A 23,530-nucleotide genomic window follows, 5' to 3' on the forward strand; every position below is an offset into this window, starting at 1 on the left:
AGACGGGTTATCTAGTGGACGGGAAATTTCAGCCATTTTTGGTTTGTCGAGATGGAACAAGGAATTTCAGATTAAAGTGGGTAAATGTTAAAATTAGAGCTGTGGGGTGGACATAAGTATCACTTTGTCATAAATTATTTTATTTATTTTTTTTTATAACCAGTCTAAGCTTTTTGAATTTGACTCAAAACCAAACTATTGACACGTGACTATAGGGAACCCCAACATCTTTCTCTCCCCAATGTCTTAGCTGTGCCTGAGAAGCTAAGATCTAGTGGTTGTTTTCGTTCAGTCCTCGCGTGGTTCAGCTGGTTGAGGTGTGCCTGCCTGTATCATGGAAGGTGAAAAGTGGTTTTATTGAGTCTGCAGGATCTTATTAGTCATACAGTTGTGGCCAAAAGTATTGACACCCCTGCAATTCTGTCAGATAATGCTCAGTTTCTTCCTGAAAATGATTGCAATCACAAATTCTTTGGTATTATTATCTTCATTTAATTTGTCTTAAATGAAAAAACACAAAAGAGAATGAAGCAAAAAGCAAAAAACATTGATCATTTCACGCAAAACTCCAAAAATGGGCCAGGCAAAAGTATTGGCACCCTCAGCCTAATACTTGGTTGCACAAACTTTTCGCTAATTACAAGTTTGGTTTTCTACCGACCTAAACTAGTTTTAAAGGATCCTGTCGCGTTGTATATGCAGTCCAATCTGGAGAACCCGGTACAGCGCAGGAGGAGCCGAGCAGAATGATACACAATATTCTGGGTAAAGATTCTTCAGTAGATAAATTGTATTTTGCTCATTTTAGGATTAGGAGTCCAGTGGGTGGTCCTATTTAAATTGTTACTGACTAGAACCGCCTACTGGACTCCTACCCAGGGATTTACATGAATAAGATGCAATATTCTATTTCTTCTTAAATGCAACTTGTCAGTTGCTATAGCGATGACTTCATGAAATGTGTAAATGGTCCACTCCTGCATACGTCACGCTGTCGTGTGTACTGACGGTCCCTGGGTTGCTGTATAACCGCTCGGTGACATAAGTAATATTGTGCTCACAAATACCCATTAGATTTAGCATATTCTGTGTTTCTGTAAAGTACAAAGCTGAAATAAATTTGTGCCCATTTTTAAGTCTGTTATTTGCAAACATGAACCAATCATGAAGTCGTGATTTTATAGCATTTCTTGTGGAAGGCTTTTCTTTGGGTCGATCCCTCCGAGTTTTGGTTACTGGGGGATGTAGGACTCCAGGGCATCGCTATTTACTGTACATTCCTCAATACTTATTAAAGGAGCCACGTCACTTTAAGGGGTTGTCCACTTTAGAAAATCATTTTTCATGTACCCTATTGGGGAATTGAGTAAAGAAAATGGGGTGCTCTGTTCAGGATTATCTCTAGGTTGTGAGTAGTTAAAAAATCATCTCCTGCTCTGAAGGACTGTCCTATCCTGTATTAAGCAGACAACCCGTGATATGGATGGACCTTATGTAATTTTTTTTTACCTTGTGGAAGTGCTACCGAGAAATTGAATGCCCGACCAATATCTGAAATTTAAAGGGCAGATGTGCTGAGTTTAATCTCATGAGTGAGTACAGTGTTGTATGTATCCGTATACTGCCCACCGCGCGCTTCTTAGAGAAACTCTGCACTATTGCCATTTGGTTTGAATGATTAGTGAGGGTCTCAAGCCGCACTCTACTAAACGGTTGCTTTACATTGTTTAAAGAGTTTAGTTATTCTCTAACCTGCTCTGAATGCTGCTTTTTTAATAATTTGTTTAAAAAGCAATCAGACCCTTATGAAGTTGATTTCAAAAGTATTCCCCTTCCTAGGCATTTTTCACGTTTTGCTGCCTCACAACCTGTAATTTCACTTTTTATTTTTGAGGATTTGCATCAGTTCATGTAAAGATACTAAAGGACTATGAACATTTGTTGCTTGCTTCACAATAAAAAGAAAACCAAATAGGACAAAATAACTGAAAACTTCAGTGTGCATAACTATTCACCGCCCTAACAGTACTTTGTACTGTTGCTGCAAGTTGCTTTGGATAAGTCTCTGTGCGTTTTCCACATCTTGCCACTAGGATTTTTGCCCATTCCTCAATGCAAAACTGCTGCAGTTCCTTCCAGGTGGATGGTTTCCTGTGGTGAACAGCAATCTTCAAGTCTGACCACATATTCTCAATTGGATTAAGGTCTGGGCTTTAACTAGAACACTGCAGAACATTTACATGTTTCCCCTTAAACCACTCGAGTGTTTCTACAGTAGTATGCTTTGGGTCATTGGGATGGAGGTTCACCTTCTAACAAAACAATCTCAGATCACTGATGAACTGAAACAGATTTTGCTCAAGAATATTCCTGAATTTTGCAAGATCCATCTTCCCCTCAACTTAAACCATTTTCCCTATCCGTGCTGCCGAAAAACATTGCCACAGCATGATGCTGCCACCACCATATTTCACTGTGGGCATGGTGTTCTTGGGGTGATGAGCTGTGTTGGTTTGGTGTCAGGCATAGCGTTTACTTAGGTGGCCAAAAAGTTCAATTTTGATCTCCTCTGACCACAGCACCTTCCTTCACACATTTGGGAATCTCCCACATGACTTAATGGCAAACTCAAAACGAGCCTTACAATTCTTGTGCATAAGCAAGAGTTTTGGATTTGGTGGTGACCTGGGGGATCATCAGAGATTGGGTTTATTTTTATTTTTTTAATAACCGAACTCTGACTTGTACTTCTCAACAGCTTTCTCCCTGACTTGTTTGGAGATCTCCTTGGTCTTCATGATGTTGTTTGGGGTTAGTGGTGTGTGTGTATATATATATATCTATATTATACATACACACACACACACACACACACACACACACACACACACACACACACACACACACACACACGTTTTCTGAAAGGCCACAGAGGCTGCAACACCATTAAGCTAGAGGCACCACTAACCCCAAACAACATTATGAAGGAGATCTCCAAACAAGTCAGGGAGAAAGCTGTTGAGAAGTACAAGTCAGAGTTCGGTTATTAAAAAAAATTAAAATAAACCCAATCTCTGATGATCCCCCAGGTTCACATATATATGTATATATGTATATATGTGTATGTGTATATATATATATATATATATATATATATATGTGTGTATATATATATATATATATATATGTGTGTGTGTATATATATATATATATATATATATATATATATATATATATATATATATATATATATATATATATACACATACATATATATATATATATATATATATATATATATATATATATATATATATATATATATATATATATATATATATATATATATTACACACACTATGTGACGCTTAGATTTACACACAGGTGGACTTCCTTTCACTAAGCATCTGATTTATGAATATAATTGTTTGCACCAGAAATTAGGAGCTTTATGGCAAGAGGTGAAGACATATACATATGTAAATTTTTAGTAATTTTATCCCATAAATTTCATTTATACCTATATTCTTCTCACTTCACTTTACCAATGTAGACGATTTAGTGCTGATGCATCACACACAAATTGGATTAAAAAAATATTTAAACACAGGTAGTAATGTAACACAAAAGCTAAAAAGCCAATGGGGAGGAGGTGGAATACTTTGCACTTTGCAAGCCACTGTATGTACCCCAGTATACAACTAATCTTTTACATGGCTTCACTGATTGGGGGGGGGAGTGTGGGGGGGGGGAACACAGTCGAGGTATAAGAAAAAAATGTATATTTGTTATCGCTGTAATCGTGCAGAGCTGGTCGTTTTTACATTACATTGAATAACAAAACAAAGCAAAATGCAGAATTGTATTGCTTTTTTACCCTCCTTTTTTACCCTCTTTTTTTTTTTTTTTTTTTTAATGCAGTAAAATGAATGGTCAAAATTTCAACGCGTCACTCAACAGACAAGCCCTTACATGACTTTGTTGATGGGGTTAAAACAAAAATAAAAGCTAACTCTTGGAGGAAAAAAAAAATAAAGCCCAAAAAGTAAAAGGCCCTCTAATACTGGTTGTTCACCTGACTTGTGAATTTCCCCTACAACTGCCCTGTCGCCTTTCCCCTTCCTCCTTAGAAAAAGTCTGCAGTGTTTCCTGGGAATAAAATGAAGGGCACTGTCGTTCTTGCATCATGTCGCACCTATTTACTCCGTGTGCCAAGCATTCTTCTCATATCTATTACAAAGCAAGTGGCTGCTCTCATGGAAAGATGCTGCATTCCCTGAGGTCATTAAAGCCATTCTGATCTAATCATAAATCCTCTTCTGTGTCCTCGTGAGGATGAAATATTTCTCTATATGTTTTGTTTTTGTTTTTTTTTTTTTCTCTTCAAAACCAAAGCTTTTCTTTCTCTTTTTTTATCGGTTTAATTGAAAGCTTTTATGTATCTTCTTATTGACAGGTGAGGAATATTGTGGTTTATTTTATTTTTGTTGCAGGAGACATTGGCGTCAGTGGATTAGGCGTTCGGTGAGTATGGTTTAATTACGATTCAATAAAGGAGTTTGTGTCATTATTTCATATAAAGGACTTTATTCTGGGTGCCTGTGTTTTTATACAATATCACTATGGGGTTACTAATGGACAGGTGTCTTATAGACGCCACTACATTACTAACCTGTGGGCTTGATGTCACCTGACAACACAAAGGTGACATGAACCCCACAAATATGAACCCCACTTGCCACCGCTACAGGGCAAGTGGGAAGAGCGAGGCTAAGCGCCAGATTTGGCACATCTTATAGATGTGCCTTTTCTGGGACGGGTGAGAGCTGATGGTTTTTAGTCTGGGAAAGGCCAATATCCATGCAGCTGTCTGCCTAGCCCAGGGGTCCCCATCCTGTAGCTCGGGAGCCACATGTGGCTCGCGGTCCCATGAATTGTGGCTCGCGGCTGTCTGTCAGCTTAGTGCATTATCTCCAGGTCTAGCAAAGAGGTATGAAGAGCACATCTGAAAATGGTGAATTTTGTGAGCCTCTCTGCACAGAAGAGCAGATCTGGATACACATATACTGGTCTTAGGGATTTTGAGATAATTTAAGTATGGTACGCTGGAGACGAGATGACAAAACCTGAGGTTTTTGAAGTTGGATGTGACAGTCTTGGGAGTGCTTTATAGTAGAATACTGAATGGGGGGTATTGGTGGAACCCCTGGATCTTAATATAGTGCTTTGGGGTGATTTTTGTGGAAAAGCTTTGGTTACCATTATGTCTGTAATGGGGGCTTTGGTTGCCACTATTGTGAGGGGGCTCTGAGCTGAATGTGGCTCGTGACCCTCTCTCAATGCTGGATGTGGCTCGTGACCCTCTCTGAGTTGAATGTGGCTCTCAAGATCAGAAACGTTGGGGACCTCTGGCCTAGCCTATACTGCAGCTGTCTGCCTAGCATTTGCTGGTTAGATTTTATTAGGGGACACTGTCAATTTTTTTTTCTGGGGTCCCCCTGTAAACTAGCCAGTAAAGGCAAAGCAAACAGCTGTGAACTGATATAGCCTGAGAACCTTTATGGCTATTGGCTTCTTCCCAGAATATTAACATCAGCTTTCCCTCTGCTGGTTATTAAAATGTATGCAGGAGCCCACACAATTTTTTTTTTTTCTTTAAAAATCAACAGTTGCTGTTTGGCTACAGCCTATGTACGTTTGTTCTGTTAACGCACCTACATAGGCTGGTGACTGTATGTGTGTGTTTGTTTGTGCTTACTTATTGGCTTAGTAATGAGGGTGTTGGGTTGACAGCTTTTCATCACTAGGGCTAGGTGTCAATGATAGCTGCTGACACCAAGCCTTAATCCCATTACCCTGACGCCACTGCATCAGCATATGAAAGGTGGTGTTGAACCAAAAAATTACACACAAATCTTTTTTTTTTCTTCTTTATTTAGCTAAAAAAAAAATTCATTGCTGTACAAAAACGCATGCAAAAAATGCATACAAAGATGCACCAAAAATGCGTTTTTTTGCTGCATCGGTTTTCCTGCCTTGAGATGCAGAAATCTTGCAGACATTTCTGCTAGCAAGTACTCAACTTGCGCACATAGCCTAATAATGTAGTTGCCCGCTTTTGAACTGACTCTAACTTCTGAATATCCATTTTAAAATGTGGAGCCCAAAACGTGATCCCATATTGTAGATGTGGCCTCACCAGTGATTTATAAAAGTGTAACCATACGTTAGGGTCTTGAGATTTTATCCTTTTATACATCCTAAAATCTTGTTTGCTTTTGCGACTGCTGCCTGACATTGAGTACTGCTGCTCAGCTTACTTGTAACCAGAATACCCAAGTACTTTTCCTGTTCTGTAGTCCCGAGTATGCTCCCATTTAATGTATATGCAGCTATAGGATTACTGTCCTAGGTGCATTACTCCACACTTATCTACAATGAATCTCATTTGCCACGTGTTTGTCCATTCAGTCATCTTATTCAGATCGTTTTTCAATATTGTAATGTCAAGGTCGGATTTTAATATCCCACATAGTTTGGTATCGTCAAGCAAAGACTGACACTTTACTCTCAATCCCATCCACAAGGTCATTTAATAAAGAGGTTAAAAAGAATCGGTCCTGGCACAGATCCCTGTAGTACCCTACTGCTGACTATATCCCATTTAGAAAATGTACCATTTACAACAATTCTTAGTTTCCGGTCTTCCTGCCTTTTAGCCAGTTCCTTACCCATCTACATATAGTTTCTCCCCAATTCCTGCTTCTAGAGCTTCTGTATAAGCTGGTTTATACTCGAGTATATACGGTAGTTATATAAGGTGGCAAACTGTGAGTTTTGCCTTGTTGAAAGATCCCTGGAGCAGTCAGTCAGTTGGTGAACATGGGTAAAAAGTGCTTGTTTAATATCTCAGCCTTTTCTTTGTCCTCTATAATTACGGTATCTTGTTTTTATCATCTTATGGGGCCGATACCATCTTTTTTTTTTTTTTTTTCTTTTTTGGGATTTATGTTAATGTCGCTGGCAGTTTGTATTTCAGTAGCTAACTTTTTTGCTAGCTTGATTTTTATTTTTTTTATATTATTTATTGAGATCTTTATACTCCTGAAATGCTAGTCCTATATTCCCTGCCTTTCAGATTTTGAATATCTGGAGATCACAATGTTTTCTTCTCTAGTTTCAAATGAGTACATTTGCATGTATAAAGACTTCAGTTTAGGGTCCTAAAGATAGGTTGGGTTTAATTCAGGTATGATTTATTGTATCTTAAAAATTCATCATAAAACTATAACCGTGAACTGATATAATCTAGTTTGTACTCTGTGTAGTGTTTTTATAATTTAGAGATTTAAGTCAGTCTATAGCTTACACAGATTTTGTTACTTTCCTGTCTTGAAATCAAATGAATTGTAGCAAATTCTGAAGATCTTTTTCCTATGACTTCATGTGCTGCATAAGTTTCATTGCCAGCTTAGTTCATTTTGTGATCATTTGTGGACACTTTTTTTTTTTTTTTTTCTTCCCTTGAGCATTCTTTTTAATTCTCCGCTGCAGTTCTGCACTAAATCTGCATCTCCTGGCAGAATCTGCAGGTGCGTTTTTGATGCGTTTTTTAAGCACAAATCTGCACAAAAAACGCATCAAAAACGCATCAAAAACGCACCTGCAGATTTCTATTATGGAGGGGTGCAGAAACGCTGCAGAACTGCACAAAAGAAGTGACAGGCACTTCTTTGAAATCTGCAGCGTTTCTGCGCAGATTTTTCTGCACCATGTGCACAGCTTTTTTTTTTTCACATTGATTTACATTGTACTGTGATCACAGTGCAGTTCTGCAGCGTTTCTGCTGCAGAAAAATCTGCTGCAGTTCTGCACTAAATCTGCATCGTGTGCACATACCCTAATTGTCTTCTAAAGTGATGGTATATCACAAGGATGGGTCCAACACAAGCTCTCCTTTATTAACGTGATCTAGGGGGGAAAAACAGAGGGTAGGAAGTTGGACCCCCGTCAATCAAAATGTCATGGCATATCGGCGTTTGTAAGATGTCCAAAAAAAATTTGAAGAGCAATTTTTATTAAATGCAATACATTTATGCAGTTATGTTTTACTTAAATAGCTAGTTCCTAATGGACTAGTAGACTCTGTTATATCTCAGAATTTACATAAATCTTGGCTATATTTAAGATTTTATGCAGATAACACTACAAAAAGATAATGCTCTGGGGACTAATGGGTTAAAATGACAATTAGCCATTTCACCCATAACCACCTTTTTAAAGTGGTTGTCCATTACCTTAACATTAACCTATCCTTGATGTTTGATCAGTGGGTATGCAACAATCGTCACTTTTTCCGCGCGGACGGAAGTGCTCCGTTAACAGTGCTGCTCACTCTGCTGATGGTGGCCGCTGCCCGGTATGGCACATCCACCCACTATTAAGATCAGTAGGAAGGTGGATAGGCAGTAGGCTGAGCACCCTTAACAGTGAGGGTGACAGGCAGGGCCGACATCAGTACCCGGGCAAGTGATGAGAGGGGAGTATTTCATTTTTTTTAATGTTTGGAGCAATATATGGGGCCAATTAGATATGGAGCATCTTATGGGGCCAGTTATATATGGAGCATCTAATGGGGCACATTCTGTTTGGAGAATATGTGGGGCCCATCATATACTGTATGGAGCATTATATGGGGCTCATTATACTGTATGGGACAGTATCAGTATATGGGGCTCATTATACTGTATGGGACAGTATATGGGGCCCATTTTTCTTTATGGGACAGTATATGGGGCCCATTATTTTGTATTGAGCACTATGTGGTGCCCATTATACTGTATGGGGCAATATATGGGGCTCATTATTCTGTATAGGGCTCATTATTCTGTATGGAGCATTATATGGGGTCCATAATACTGTATTGAGCAATATATGGGGCTCATTATTCTGTATGGAGCACTATGTGGTGCACGTAATACTGTATGGAGGACTATACTGTCTGGTTTCTGAGTAATTGGTATCACTCATGTAATGCAAGAAGTAAGTGAAATCTTTGGCATTGTACTATAGCTATATTTCTCTGCTGAATCTGTGCATCATGAATTGTCGTATGTGTTAATGGGGCCCACTGAGACTTTTTCACTGGGGCCCATGAAAACCTGGAGCTGGCCCCGGACCAGGATTCGCACCTCCACCGATCAGAAATTAATGACGTGAACTAAAGATAGGTCATCAATGTTAAAGTAGTGGACAACCTCTTTAACCTTTTGCTCTTACCATTGCTGAGCACTAGAGGACTCTGCTCTGCCGTATGCTTCAAGGTTACCCATTTCAAGGGAAAGAGAGACACTGACAATCCTGCTGCGTTTTAGTGTTTATTTCACTCCATTGCTGGATTTACAGCTACACTGCTCAGTATTCTGCAGTACTGTGTGCTACAAGAGACAGGAGAGCAGAAGTCCTTCTTGACTGTTTGTGCTGTGTATAGGACACATTTTAGCAGCAAGTCTCCACCTACTAGCTCAGAGACAACTGAACAGTCAATTGAAATGACAGTTGAGCTCAAGATTATTAATCGTGGTCTTTTTAGACAACTCTCCATAGGTTGATCCCACTATGTGATGATGTGCCTACAGAACATTGGTGTCTCTGCAGAAAAACTAAGCTTGTATCATTCGGCACAGAGCCTTCTTCCTACGAGTTTGTTTCCCTGGCAATATTTGAGGTCATATCGCTGTCCCCAATCATCTCTTATGTGTAATTTTCTTTTCTTGTCCTCCAGGGTCTTTGTGAACAGAAGTCTAGCCATGGAAAAGATCAAGTGCTTTGGATTTGATATGGATTATACACTTGCTGGTGAGCATGGAAAGAATTCGTAGGCATTATAAAGCTGCTATTTATAACTTTTCCCTTTACTCCCTACATGTCACCATTTCTTAGAACTGTTTTTTTTTTTTTAGATGATTATTTAGGTCAGCTAAGCCTGGGAAATCATCTTCAAGGGTGACTTGCAGAGGTGGAGAAGTGCACTTTACTAAATTGTATGGTCCTTTTGTGCTTTAAATTAAATACGGGTCCGAAAACTCGAAGACTGACTTATATCAATTTCCCATAGGTCAAATGAAATCTGATAACTGTGGGGAAAATAAGTATTTGATACACTGCCAATTTTGTACCTATGATAAAAAATTACAGACCCTTCTATTCTTTGTAAGTGGGGAAAACTTGCAAAATTGTCAGTGTTTCAAATACTTATTTTCCCCTCTGTATAAGTTGGCTGTTAGGTAGTCATGAAGTCGTCTGAGTGCACAAATATAGCTCCAATCATTATGAATATATCGGTATATTTTATAGTTAAAAGGTCACGCTATATAGGTGCTAAAATACTCAGCAGTTTTCCTTCTTGAGGAGTGCTAATTGCAAACATGTCTTGGGTAAGACTTTCTACACCAGCTGGATCTTTACAAAAAGAAACCGTTTTCCCCCGGATTTAAGACCTTTCAGCCATTCGACCAGAACCAAACCATGTACTGGTGATTAACAAATGTGCCATCTACAAATTGTTGTCGTTTTTTTTAACTTGGCCCATATCCTTTCATATGTCACAGCTTCATAATGGGCCATGCACTGACTTACAAACTGGCTACTTATAGGCGGCCAAGGCTGGAAGAGTTAATTTTTTGAGTTGAGCAGGCAGATTTGTAGGAACATTATCCTCTGGCCACTTTTAGTTTGTGGCTGCCGTACTAGAGCCAACCTCCACCTTCCTGCCAGCCTCCTCGGCCTTTCTTCTGCTTGACGTCCTGCTTCCACCACAACGATGATCTTGGTCTGGGCCCTGCTAATCAGGGGAGGACCCGGGTAAGTCCAGTTCCAGAACCCAACGCTCCTCCTACTTACATGGCTGGGCAAATGTGAATTATATGTTTATTTAGAGTTCTCTTGAACAGAATCCACACCTTATAGAGGTTCTGGACTTGTTCTTCACACTCTGGGGGTATTGATCAGAGATGGCCAGTAGCGGACAACCCTGTTAAGCCCTAAGCTAGAAATTGTTTCAAATTTTGGTTCAGAGCTGCAAGTGTATATTTAATACATTTGGTTCATTTCTAAAATTAATTTAAACTTAAAATATTACGGCAGAATTGTCTGGAAATGTTGCTTATAGGAATTGCTTTGATGAAAATAAGCCAAGTTGCCATATACTTATCTATACGGCTTCTCTGCATTTTCCGAGGTGTCAGTGAGGACATTTTTTCCTCTCGGCAAGTGACAAGCTTTGGGCTCCAGGGACGACTCTATTTCGATACTTGTGGATGAAGTTACTCGGATCCACTTAATCTTTTCTAGGTTCACGCCTCTCCAGCATTCAGTACATTAGAGAGATAGTACAGTGGTTGCGTTTACATCAGGGGGATTGAATGGCCGTTCTTGGAAACTTTAGAGTCCCAGGACTGAAAACGAGCTGTCAATCAGATGTGTTTACTTGTAAACAATGCCGGCTGCCCTCATGACCGTCAACAGCTCAAGCGAACCCATGACCTCTGATTCAGTGCACAGCACGGACGCACAATGTTTTCACATTCTATTTAATCTCACTGAATAGAAGTTTTGTTAACCAGCAGTTTCATTATCTTTTTTGTTGTTGTTGTTTTTCATTTTAATTTGTGCAGCTCTTGTTACTAGTGCTGGGTCAGGTGAGGATCAGAGCAGAGCGCCTTTGTTATTCTTCTTTACCTGCTGTTTACATTTTTTGCAAGGGTTTCCCCACCTTATATTAATTTCATTGTTGCAGCAGTGCGGGCCAATTTGAGGTGCAGTTTAGTATATTTTACGGCTGCGTTTCTTGCCCAAATTTTGTATTACCCCATCTGCCCATCTTCCAGAATGGAATATTTGTAAAGGAAAAGTGCAGGTGATTAGATATTCATGCAGAGTTCCGGTGTACCCCATCAGCTGCGGTGTACCCCATCAGCTGCTTTCCTAGCGACTCTATGTGGGTCCTGCTTTTTGTGTCTCCGCACTATAAGACCCATACTTACTGTGAAGGAGGTGCAGACCACCCATGCTTCTTGGTAGCCCCTGTGCCTACATGGCACTAGAGACTAAGTGGCCAGAAGAAGCATTAATATTTAATCCCCCATATATAGTATGATGGCCCCCAAGTGTAATCCCCCATGTATAGCATGATGGCCCCACACAGTACTGACTGATATATAGGTATATAACAAAAACAATCCTCACCTCTCTTCCTTTCTTCATTCCCTGCGGCTGCAGTCGGTCTGCGGCGTTACTAGGGCCACGGGGTGGTAGAGCAGTGTGCATGCTCTCCGCCGACATACAGCGCTGACACATTACCGTGTCAGCGCGTTCCCGGCTCCATCCACACGTTAATAGCAACCTTCAGATGATGAACGTTGCGTGCATACGCACGCCCCGTCCCGGTGATGATGAACAACCAGGGCAGGCTCCATTGGATTGTTACGGCAGTCAAAAAATCATCTTTGACTGCCGCACTGTCCTGCAAGAATATGGGACGTACTGCTGAAAACGTTCATTATGTGTGGTGTCAGAGCAACCATATTATGGAAAAAAAACCTTACTGAACAAGTTGAGAAATGTGTCCAGACCAAGTTGGCTTGTAAGCTTTCGGTTCCTTGGTGTTCTAGTGGTTGGGTCTCTATGTAAGCTCTGCGGGGTGACTCTGGTGGATTTGTTTTTATCCGCTTCACATTGTCCTGAGTTGGTTTTTGTCCCGACTGCCCCCTTTTATTCGTAACGGTTCCTGTTTTCCGCCATCGAGTACATCCCGTGCTGTAGCAGCAGCTGAAGAATTTGACTCTATGAAATCGGGGCCAACTAAAATAATACATCTCTGTGTTCAGTGGACTTCTGCCAGACTTTATGCAGCATTTAACTAGGTTGAATCTGAGCGAAGTATGTAATGTATTTCACAACGGCAGACGGCACATGAATCCTGCTACACCCATCGTGGGACTTCATGACTTGCTAAGATCATAGTCATTACCCAGCCATTAATCAAGTGCTCCTAAAACTTCATCCACTCCACGATGTCTGACGGCTTATCCGGGAGTGACTTATTCAAAGCGTGGCAGGATGGAGCACTTAGACTTTTTGAGTATTGGCCAATGTATTGTCTCATTTGGCATATTACACACCGAGGCGGAAACTACTTGGGTAACGCTTTGTAGAAGGAAGTCAGAAACTCTTTCCTCTATCCTTTTAGCATTAAAAAAAAACCAAACCGCTTTTATTACTCTGAAAATTGTGTTCTTACCCTGTGTCACAAGTAGGAGTTCTTTATGAATAAACCTACATTACAGGGTTTGCTGCCCCCAAAACACAGTTACATAGATGCTAATACTGGAAAAAAAGACACCGGTCTGACCCGTAGCCCAATCGTGATGATCCAGAGGAAGTCCAGAACCAAATAAGGGTGCGTTCAGATGCTGCATTTTTGCAGCATTTTTTTTTTAAGGCAAATTTAACAGCTGCTTTTTACAGTACCAGTAAAAGCTACAAGATTTCTGAAATCCTATCGAAATTGGAAAACCTCAAGTTTAAGTCTACGGCATGTGAATCTTTTCAGCGTTTTGCACCATTTTTACAGCATTTTTTTTCACCCATGGAAAGCAAAATGAAAAAATAAAAATGCAAGTGTTTTTAAAGTGTTTTTTTCTGAGTAAAACTTTATTAAACATCTACTGTAGTCAAAGGACATATAATCCGCACCAAAAAATGCATTAAAAAAGCTTAAAAAGGGCGTTTTGTGCTTAGCAGTTTTTTTTACTGCTAAAAGAACATGTTTTGGCTACAGAAAAAAAAACCTGCAGCAAAAATGCTGCATGAGAGCACAGCCTAAACCAGGTCCAAATGCCCAGTATATGGGAAACTTTCCGTCCAAATGTGGCAATCAGATAAAATCCTTGGATAAACATCCCATCTCTGGAACTCTAAAAATATATTATCAGAAATTCTGGGTACTAAAGAAAGGTATCCAGGATTTTCTTGAACATGAGCAACGAATCAACCCATTTAATAAATGTGTCAGACAATCTCATAGTTTTACTACTCTTACAGTAAAGAATCTTTGTCTATGGCAATGAACCCTTTTCATGGGTAACGTCCTAGGTGTAAAAAGTTAATTGGAAAGCTCTTTTGTTCTGACCATTCATATATTTTTACAGTTTTCCAAACTAAATAAGTGAGTTTCATAACCTAACATCATCAGAGGAGTTCAGGATGCGGAGATCGATAATGTGGTTTTACAGGGGCTGCTTTTGCTGTCACCTTATTTGCTATAGCGTCAAACCTACATTATTGTTTTTGAGCGGACAAATCACTGGTGATTATCTTATTATGCTCATGTTGAAGAGGTTGCCTCCCGTTTACTCTTTAGGAGCGCACTGCTCCCCAGTCTCCCTGCGTTTTGCCTGCAGGGGCGGTGTGCTCCTGATGACTGGAAGCTTGGACCAGAGGCATGGTGAGCCGCTGCTCCAATCTATATGGTCTCCCAAAACGGAGGAGCATTGAGAAGCTGAAGCTGGCCTGGAGCGAGTGATCCATCCAGCTTCAGAGCGGAGCTTACAAGCTCTATAGCAAAGAGCTTGTGAGCACTGTGCTCTCTGCAAGACACAACTGTTTGACTACAGAGGTGGACGGTAACTTAGGCAACGAGCAATACACAATTCGATTAATAATTCCTCTTTTCTTGAGAATGGATCAGATTTTTTTTATTAAGGATTAAATTGCAAGGTTGCAGCCTTCCCGATGCTCGCAACGCTCCCGGCAGCTCCCGTTCCCAGTGATGCCTTGCGAGACAATGACCTGTGATGATGTAGCAGTCTCGCGAGACCGTTATGTCATCGGGTTATTTTCGCAAGGCATCACTGGGAACGGGAGCTGCCGGGAGCATCGGGAAGGCTGCAGGGGACACCGGAAGGTAAGAATATCATGATTTTTTTTTTATATTATTATTATTTTTAACATATCATTTTTACTATTGATGCTGCATAGGCAGCGTCAATAGTGAAAAGAGAGAGCGAGAGAGAATTTCCCTGACTGAAAATTCTTCCACGCATGCTCAGTTTCAAAAGACTGCATCCGTCGCTGGATTCCTGCTTTTGACGGTCAGCGACGGATCCTGCGTCCATAGGCTTCCATTATAGCCAACGACGGACAGCGCAGGATCTGTCGCTGACCTATTTTCCGACGTGCAGAAAAAACGTTCCTCTGTGCGTTGTCTCCGCCCGACGGACAGCAATTTTACGACAGATCCAGCGCACGACGGAAGAAAGGTGAGGCCATCCGTCACAATCCGTCGCTAATACAAGTCTATGGGAAAAAAACGGATCCAGCAGAAATATTTGCTGGATCCGTTTTTTTCACAAAACGACAGATTTTAATGGAAACAATAAGATGGAGGTGTGAAAGAGGCCTAAACTGCAGCTGGAAGAACCCGTCCGAAATGTCGCTGAAATCTCTTATTTTTGTCTTCTCAGTATACAAGTCTCCAGAGTATGAATCTCTCGGCTTCGACCTTACTGTGGAAAGACTGGTGTCTATCGGCTATCCACAGGAGCTGCTGAGCTTTGTGTATGACCCAACATTTCCTACCAGGTGAGAATCTCGCTGTCTCTCTCCCTCCCTCTCGTGAATATTAAGTCTCCACACCCTTGTCTGAAATGCCTGTTTTTTTGTCATGTAAAAAGAATCTCCATCATTAATAATGCTGCCCATAATCTGTACAGTTGCATTGAAAACTAAATCAAAATCTTTTCAGGTGGAAAAATAAAGTACTAAAGTAATGTGGTTGCATAAATATGCACACCCTTAAACTAATACTTTATTGAAGTACACTTTGAATTTATAATAGCAATCAGTCCTTGGTTAGGAGTTTATCAGCATGGCACATGGATTGCCAATCTTTGCCCACTCTTCCTTACAGTACTGTAGCTCCAAATGTCAGATTGTGAGGGCATCTCCTGTGTACACAGCCCTCTTCAGGTCAACCCACAAATACTCAATTAGATTCTTGTCTGAGTGTTGGCTGTGTGTTTTCTTCTGGCTAAGCCATTCTTTTGATAATTTGGAGTATACTTGGGGTCCTTGTGGTGCTGAAATGTGAAAATCAGCTTTTTAACAAAGGCCTGATTTTGTTGCAAAATGAACTGATATATTTGGAACTATTCATAGCTCCTTCTGCCTTGACAATAGTTCCAGCTGCCAAAAACCAGCCCATAGCATTATGCTGCCCCCACAATGCTTTACTGTGTGTATGGTGTTCTTTTGGGCTATGTGCCAAACACACGAAATGTGCCGACTACACCCCTTTCCAATGCTATTTTGCACCTTCCAGGAAGAGTTATCTGAGCGTCTCTTTTGCATGCAGAGGATGACCAATACCATGCAATGTGCACACTGTGCTACAGGCCTGTGTAGATCTCTGTTCCCCTGACAGCGTCCGTGTCTGTTTCTTTCTTGCACTTTTTTTTTCTCTCCTTTTCTCTCCCCCCCTCACATTATTTATAACTGTATATTGTGCACATATATTGCCTGCTTGTATCTTCTTGAAGCTGAGGTTTCTATTTTGTAAATCTTTGCATTTATCTCCCCAGGGGTTTGGTGTTTGATACAATGTATGGAAATCTCCTGAAAGTGGATGCCTACGGCAATATTCTTGTCTGTGCTCATGGCTTTAATTTCATGAGGGTGTAAGTACAGACCTGCTATCACGTATTTATGATATTATACTGCATCGCTCCATCCCGTTCAACTTCATCATACTTCATTGTTCTCAATTATCCATTGTCTGTTTAAGGGGTGTAGAAATCAGGGAGACGGCATAATGGTGCTGATTCACCCCGGAAAGTGACGGTTACTGATTTCTTCACATTGCATTACTCATCTGACTAAGCTATGTAGGTAGAAACCATACTGGAATTTGAGGTCTGTGTAGGAGGCGCTCGGCATCCCTGGTGTAACCATCTGAGGACTGTACAATACGATGTGACTGCGTAAGATGCTCTGACTATTTTGTTTCATATGTTCCTCGTGAACCTTCCCCACCAGAGAGAAGGCTGCTTCATATGATCTGCAGCAGCGCTGGTAAAGCAGTGGTAGGGGTTATGTTATGAAGACAACCAGCTACTGAAATCGCCGCAATCAGAAGCGCAGACACAAAGTCCTTTGTGTGAATGGAGTGTAATGAGCATGTGTGACCACCAGTTCTGTAGACAGGGAATGCCGCAGTGGTCGCACATGCTCATTTCCGATCCATAGTGATTGCCATCCTAATGCTCTAAGGGGTCCAGCAGCTGCACCCCAGTGGTCATACATTTATCATCTAAACTCTGGATAGGTGATCTTTGTGAGTTTTTGGGATCGCCACTTTTTAAGACCTGCTGAGGTCAGCTACATGTCAGGCAAACTTCAAATAAATGAAATGTGTCATCAGAAAACTGCCGATTTGTGTAAACAAATTTTTAATGCTGAGAATATTTTTCCATTCCAGTGATGTCCGCGTTGGGTCTCCCGCGGCTCATGTGACATTGTTTTGCCATGTGACCACTGCGGCCAATAATGGGCTGCTGCTCCTGCACTTCCTTTCCATGTCCAAGGTTTGTCTGAAGAACGTGTGATCAAAGCAGTTCACTAGCGACCACTGGCAGCGGTGTGCACATGGCCCAACAATCTCGTGTGCCGACATTACTGGAACGGCTCTGGTGGAGATGGTGACTATTCTTATGTACACTGGGGAGAGGGTAGTGCTTAATAAGGGTTTGGCCAAGTAGTGGACAACCCCTTTAAACCACTTAGCAGCCACGTAATCTGCAGTTTGAGTCAGAAACATTTACTGCCCCAAACCATTAATATGATTATGTAGCAGCAGTCTCCCTTGCCTGATTTGACGGTTGTTTGCTCTGGTACACGGCCACTGACCTGTCCATCAGCAGGGGATGGTAGAAGTGCATAGCCACGCCCCAGTGCACTTCCAGACCCAACCTCAAAGTGTGATTTCTTGCTCCTGGAGCAGGGCTACGGGGTCATAAAGGATCAGCAGGCTGCTCTTTCAGAGGGCTATAAACCTACTAATTGTTTGAGAATAAAAGTTTTAAGTTGAGTAAAGCACGGCCCCCTATTCAGCTGCTGTTCCCTGACCTCGGGCGTCGCAGGACACAAGCCCGGGTCACTAGTTGAGCACCAGTAATCTAGTTTCAGCCTCGAGGAGCTCTGCAGTGATCACATCTTGTTTTTTACATGCCAATGCCACTAAACCTGTTCTATCCATCATTTCTTTCTATCATCCTGTCACACCTAATGTGCTGCGCGGATCGTCTCGGGCAGTTCTCTCACCATCTGCATCATTGCTAGCTGTGGATCTCGATGAATAACCCTCACCTAGCGCCATAGCTGACATTTAGCATCACAGTTTTTCTTTATGGAAATTCTGTAAAATTAGATTTCTATATAAATTCCACCTCAAGCAACCAGTGATGAGCCCCCCGCTGGCACTGAGGCTATCTGCAGGCGGCTCTGGGCTAGTGACTGCAGCATACGCCTTCCTGCAGCCTTTGTATTGGTATAGAGATTGTGATAGAAGCGCTGCTCAGTCTATGCTGACCTTGGTAATGTTGCTTGTGCCGTTTATACGTTGCAACCATACAGGACACCAGTATAAGCTATGCAAATTAGCTCCCATCCAGAAGAAATCCGCCAGCCTCGCTAGCGCCACCTGGTGGAGGAAGCTGCCCTGTAGGCAAATGTTTAATGTTTGAGAGCCTGGCCTGCAGTTTCTTTGGGAGTTTTGCCCCTTATCGGTCATGGCTGGGTGATGCAGATGCAGAGGGGCATTATTTCCTTTTGCTCTTTAAAGGGTTTGGACACTAACTAGTAGGATAGCTACTTCCAATAGTAAAGACTCCTGAAGTAGAGCTCATTTTCATAACCTTTTATTTCCCAGGGAGCCTTTCCTGACCAGCTGGCGGTCTCCACAAGAGAAACATTAGACCTAGAGATATTGCACTTTTTAGAAAGGTTGATCAGCAATGTCCACACTCGCTACAATGAACCAAACAGATGTTCCCTTTGATGTGACCGCCAGTAAAGTGGTGCTTTGTCTGCAGGCGGCGCCCGCTCTACCTGCTGCGTCCATTGTTTGCTTTCTGCATCTGATCCCAGATGTGGCCCCGTCGGCATCGCTGCGAGGCGTATGTTCTGACATGACACTAAGCAGTACACGGGGGCAATCCTACCATCATTGCATCCTTTATTACTCCGTATACAGATACTCGCAGCAGTGAGCGGGCAGCTGCCACATAGGAAGCACAATGCGGCATTGTACAGTTACCTTGTGAAATCTCCGGCTGTTATTTTGTAATCCTCCCCCATTACCAGGCCGGATCCTGTTACAGGGAGCTGTGCCAGACTCTCTTTGGCTCTGGACCCATACTTGAAAATCAATAATTGTATTCCGGTTTTTGATTTATTTAATAAAGTATGTCACCACAGTTTCATTATCCGGGGAAATCCGATTAGACTCGTCTCATTTTAGATGGGGAATCGAAGCTGTTCTTCACCTAAATGTTTATACAAAAGTCTGTTTCTGAGCGGCACTGTAATGTTTCCCTCTCGGAGGCAGCCATACTTTAGGAGATTCTGAACATTTGTCTGAAATATATGATCTCCATCATTGACGATTGCAGAAGAATGTGGCCCTCCTCAGAAAATCACGATTATGCAAGATTTATTTGGTGTTGATTTTCCTCCCAGTGGGTTTTTCGGATTGAGCTAAATTCTGCATTCACTTGGTGAATCCTGACAGTGTGCGTTATGTGTGTGTAATGCACCGTGTCAGGAATCGCCAATCTCCAGGCACATAAAGTGGTTGTAGAAATTTAGGTTGAGCTCAGAAATCCCCTTTAATTCTCAATGCCATTATCTATATTCGGAGAAAAAAATCATTAAAAAATGCTTATTTTTTTGCACTGATGTCTCTCAACAAGCAGTAGAAATCACTTTATAATTGAGGGTTGTGGGGTCCAGTTACTGCAATTTATTAAAGCTGGGGGTAGAGAACATAGTATCCGCCGTTGGTGACGGACACAGCTCGCCTCCTCCCCCTCCCTGCACAATGGACATTGAGCGTGTTCACAGCACTCTTCTATAGATGTTATTGCACGGTCTGCATGCTGCCGGCGTGTGTGCTCCTACCTCACGAGCTGTATTAGTCTGTTTGTCATGGGGGCTGAGTCTCCTGTAATACTGAATATCCCATTTAAAGTGTATTTTGGGGTCTCTTTAAGTTCAGGTGCCTACAACACCTTTTTATCTTTGTTTAAGCAAATATATAATATATTTTTATTTATGAAAAAAACCCTAAAATCTTCGTTTTCCCTCTGGCCATGAAGCCTCGTATTAGTCTGACACTTCGTGTTCTGTAGGGGTCGCTTCTCAGCAGTCATGTCATTATCATTAAAGACGGCATTACCCTGAAATGTATTTGCATATAGGTAACACAGGGAGATTTATCACAAGGTTTTTGCTGTTTAGTCGACAGCAGCGTTATGAATAGTCAGAGACACTGATTCTAGTGATGTCACTTACCAGGCTACTTGCTGTAGTTTTGATAAAATCACTGCTTTATTAGCAGCAGATTATCATTGGAGGATGAATAATCCTGCTGCCATGCAGTCCTCCATGTCCATAATCTCTGTATATCCCCGCAACCACCACTGATTGGCAGCTTCCTGTGTACACCGTGCATAGGCAGATAGCTGCCAATCAGTGGTGTGGGTGGGGTTATACAGAGCTCCGTATTCAGAGCACTGCTAAATCTGCAAGACAGTGATTTTATCAAAACTGCAGCAATCAAGATAGTAAGTGATACATCGCTGGAATCGGGGTCTCTGCTCTTACTGCTGCTCTCAGATGGGGTAGCAAAAACCATGCTGACCGATTCGCTTTAACAATAACTAACAGCTACAGCTGATCACCATCTCCTCTCTGCACAGTGACCTGTGCGCACATCACAGCATGTGTAGGAAACTCTCCCTTAGAAGTTATTATTATTTATTATTATAGCGCCATTTATTCCATGGCGCTTTACATGTGAGGAGAGAGGACGCTGCCCGCGAGGGCTCACAATCTACAAGGGATGGGTGAGGATACAGTAGGTGAGGGTAGAGCTGGTCGTGCAGCGGTTTGGTCAATCAGTGGTTACTGCAGGTTGTAGGCTTGTCGGAAGAGGTAGGTCTTCAGGTTCTTTTTGAAGGTTTCGATGGTAGGATGTGTTGTGGTAGAGGGTTCCAGAGTAGGGGGGGATGCGCGGGAGAAATCTTGTATACGATTGTGGGAAGAGGAGATAAGGGGGGAGTAGAGAAGGAGATCTTGTGAGGATCGGAGGTTGCGTGCAGGAAAGTACCGGGAGACGAGGTCACAGATGTATGGAGGAGACAGGTTGTGGATGGCTTTGTATGTCATGGTTAGGGTTTTGTACTGGAGTCTCTGGGTAATGGGGAGCCAGTGAAGGGATTGACAGAGGGGAGAGGACGGGGAATAGCGGGGGGACGGGTGGATTAGTCTCACGGCAGAGTTTAGGATAGATTGGAGGGGCGCGAGAGTGTTAGAGGGGAGGCCACAGAGCAGCAGGTTACAGTAGTCAAGGTGGGAGATGATGAGGGCATACACTAGGGTTTTTGCATATCCTTGGTTTAGGAATGTACGGATCCGTGAAATATTTTAGAGTTGAAGGCGGCAGGAAGTGGAAAGGGCTTGGATATGCGGTTTGAAGGAGAGATCAGTGTCAAGGATTACCCCGAGGCAGCGAGCTTGTGGGAGTGAGCAGCCGTTTACTGTAATGGATAGGTTCGTTGGGAGGGGGGGTGGGGGTCGCGTGAGATGGACAAAACCAGAATTCATCATCTTTCTCCCCATGTTAAGTTTTAGAAATCTAGTGGAGAAGGATGAAATAGCAGACAGACATTGAGGGATTCTGGTTAGTAGGGAGGTGATATCTGGTCCAGAGATGTAGATCTGTGTGTCGTCAGCATAGAGGTGATACTGAGAACCATCAGATTCTATGAGCTGTCCCAGGCCAAAGGGTGTAGATGGAGAAGAGCAGCGGCCCTAGGACTGAACCTTGTGGGACTCCGACAGATAGGGGGTGAGGTGAGGAGGTGGTGTGTGAGTGGGAGACGCTGAATGTCCGGTCTGTTAGGTATGATGAGATCCAGGATAGGGCCAAGTCTGTGATGCCAAGGGATGAGAGGGTCTGTAGTAATAGGGAATGGTCCACTGTGTCAAAGGCAGAGGACAGGTACAGGATGGGAGGATAGAGTTGATGAAACTCAATGCAATGGTTTGCAGCGCTTCATGTAAAACAAGACTCGAAATGCGGGGGGCTGCTCAGGCAAGATGGCAGTCCAAATAATCATGTACAGATAATGGGATAAAAAATTCTGCAATGAGAAAGTAAAAGCTTTTTAGAGAAACAAATTCACTATCTGGATTAAAAAAACAAAATAATTAAAAATAATAAAGGCGATGCATTCCATGTTTGAAAACTAAGTTCTGGCTTCTTCTCCAACAGGCCTGAAACAAGGGAGCAGTACCCAAATAAATTCATCCAGAGAGATGACACGGATCGGTTCTACATCCTCAACACCTTGTTTAATCTGCCAGGTACATCTGATGGCTTGTATCACCGTAACAGAAAGAAAGGAGTCGGAGATCACTGTTCTGTGCTCCGCGGCAGCAATAACCATATGTTAGGGGTCTTTTACACCTCTAGTTGGTCCTCAAGCCAAAAACAAATGGGACTTTCACTGATGCCATAAGCTACTAATGACGTGTCTGAATGTTCGTAAAGCTGCTGGGGTGGATTAAAAATTTAAAAAACAAAAAAACAAAAACGGTGACTTGCAGAATGATTTGGGATCATGTAAGGGGCAGGAATAGCTGAAGAATTGGGAATAGTTTGTTCTGTTCAGTATCCAGGATCCTCTTGATGGACTGATAAATTTGAGAATTTGGATTTTTTTTAGTTTTTCAGTATAGATGTAACAAGGTCTTAGTTGTGAAATCTGTTTCGGCTTCTGTGTCTGTGAAAGCGGTTATGTAATGGAGAGCGTCTGACCCAGATACAGCACCTCCTTCACTGTGTTATGGAAGCAAGGGTCGTCCGAAACCACAGCCACCTGCTGAGCACAGTGCTGGGAGTTCCTCTATTCAGGGGCAGCAGTGGGGATTCATTTTAGGGCTGGTGAGGGTCTCTGAGGTCGTGAGCCCACTAAGCATAATACTAGGATATGTCAATACTTTCTGGTATCATCTACTGAGATGAGCATATCTGTGAGTCCCCAAAACATTGTTTGGATGGCTATTTGCTGTACCTGGCATCCAACTGAAATGGACATTTGGGAGGAGTTATGACTGTACACTGCTCTCAGCCAGATTTAGGTGAGAACATTTCTCACAACACTGATTGGCTCAGGGAAGCTGTCGGCAG

At 42.0% G+C, this 23,530-nt stretch overlaps 1 protein-coding gene across 3 annotated transcripts in view; it reads left to right on the top strand.

The window, feature by feature from the left end:
* Positions 1-23,530, top strand: part of NT5C2 (5'-nucleotidase, cytosolic II) — a 96,912-nt gene that overhangs the window by 51,258 nt on the left and 22,124 nt on the right. For all 3 annotated transcript variants that reach the window (XM_069753707.1, XM_069753705.1, XM_069753706.1), the window contains 4 exons: positions 9,785-9,858; positions 15,525-15,642; positions 16,641-16,736; positions 22,613-22,704. In XM_069753707.1, the coding sequence (XP_069609808.1) occupies positions 9,785-9,858; positions 15,525-15,642; positions 16,641-16,736; positions 22,613-22,704 (380 nt within the window). The remainder of the gene's footprint in view (positions 1-9,784; positions 9,859-15,524; positions 15,643-16,640; positions 16,737-22,612; positions 22,705-23,530) is intronic.

Source organism: Ranitomeya imitator, chromosome 2 (assembly GCF_032444005.1).
Source record: "Ranitomeya imitator isolate aRanImi1 chromosome 2, aRanImi1.pri, whole genome shotgun sequence".
Lineage (NCBI taxonomy): Eukaryota > Metazoa > Chordata > Amphibia > Anura > Dendrobatidae > Ranitomeya > Ranitomeya imitator.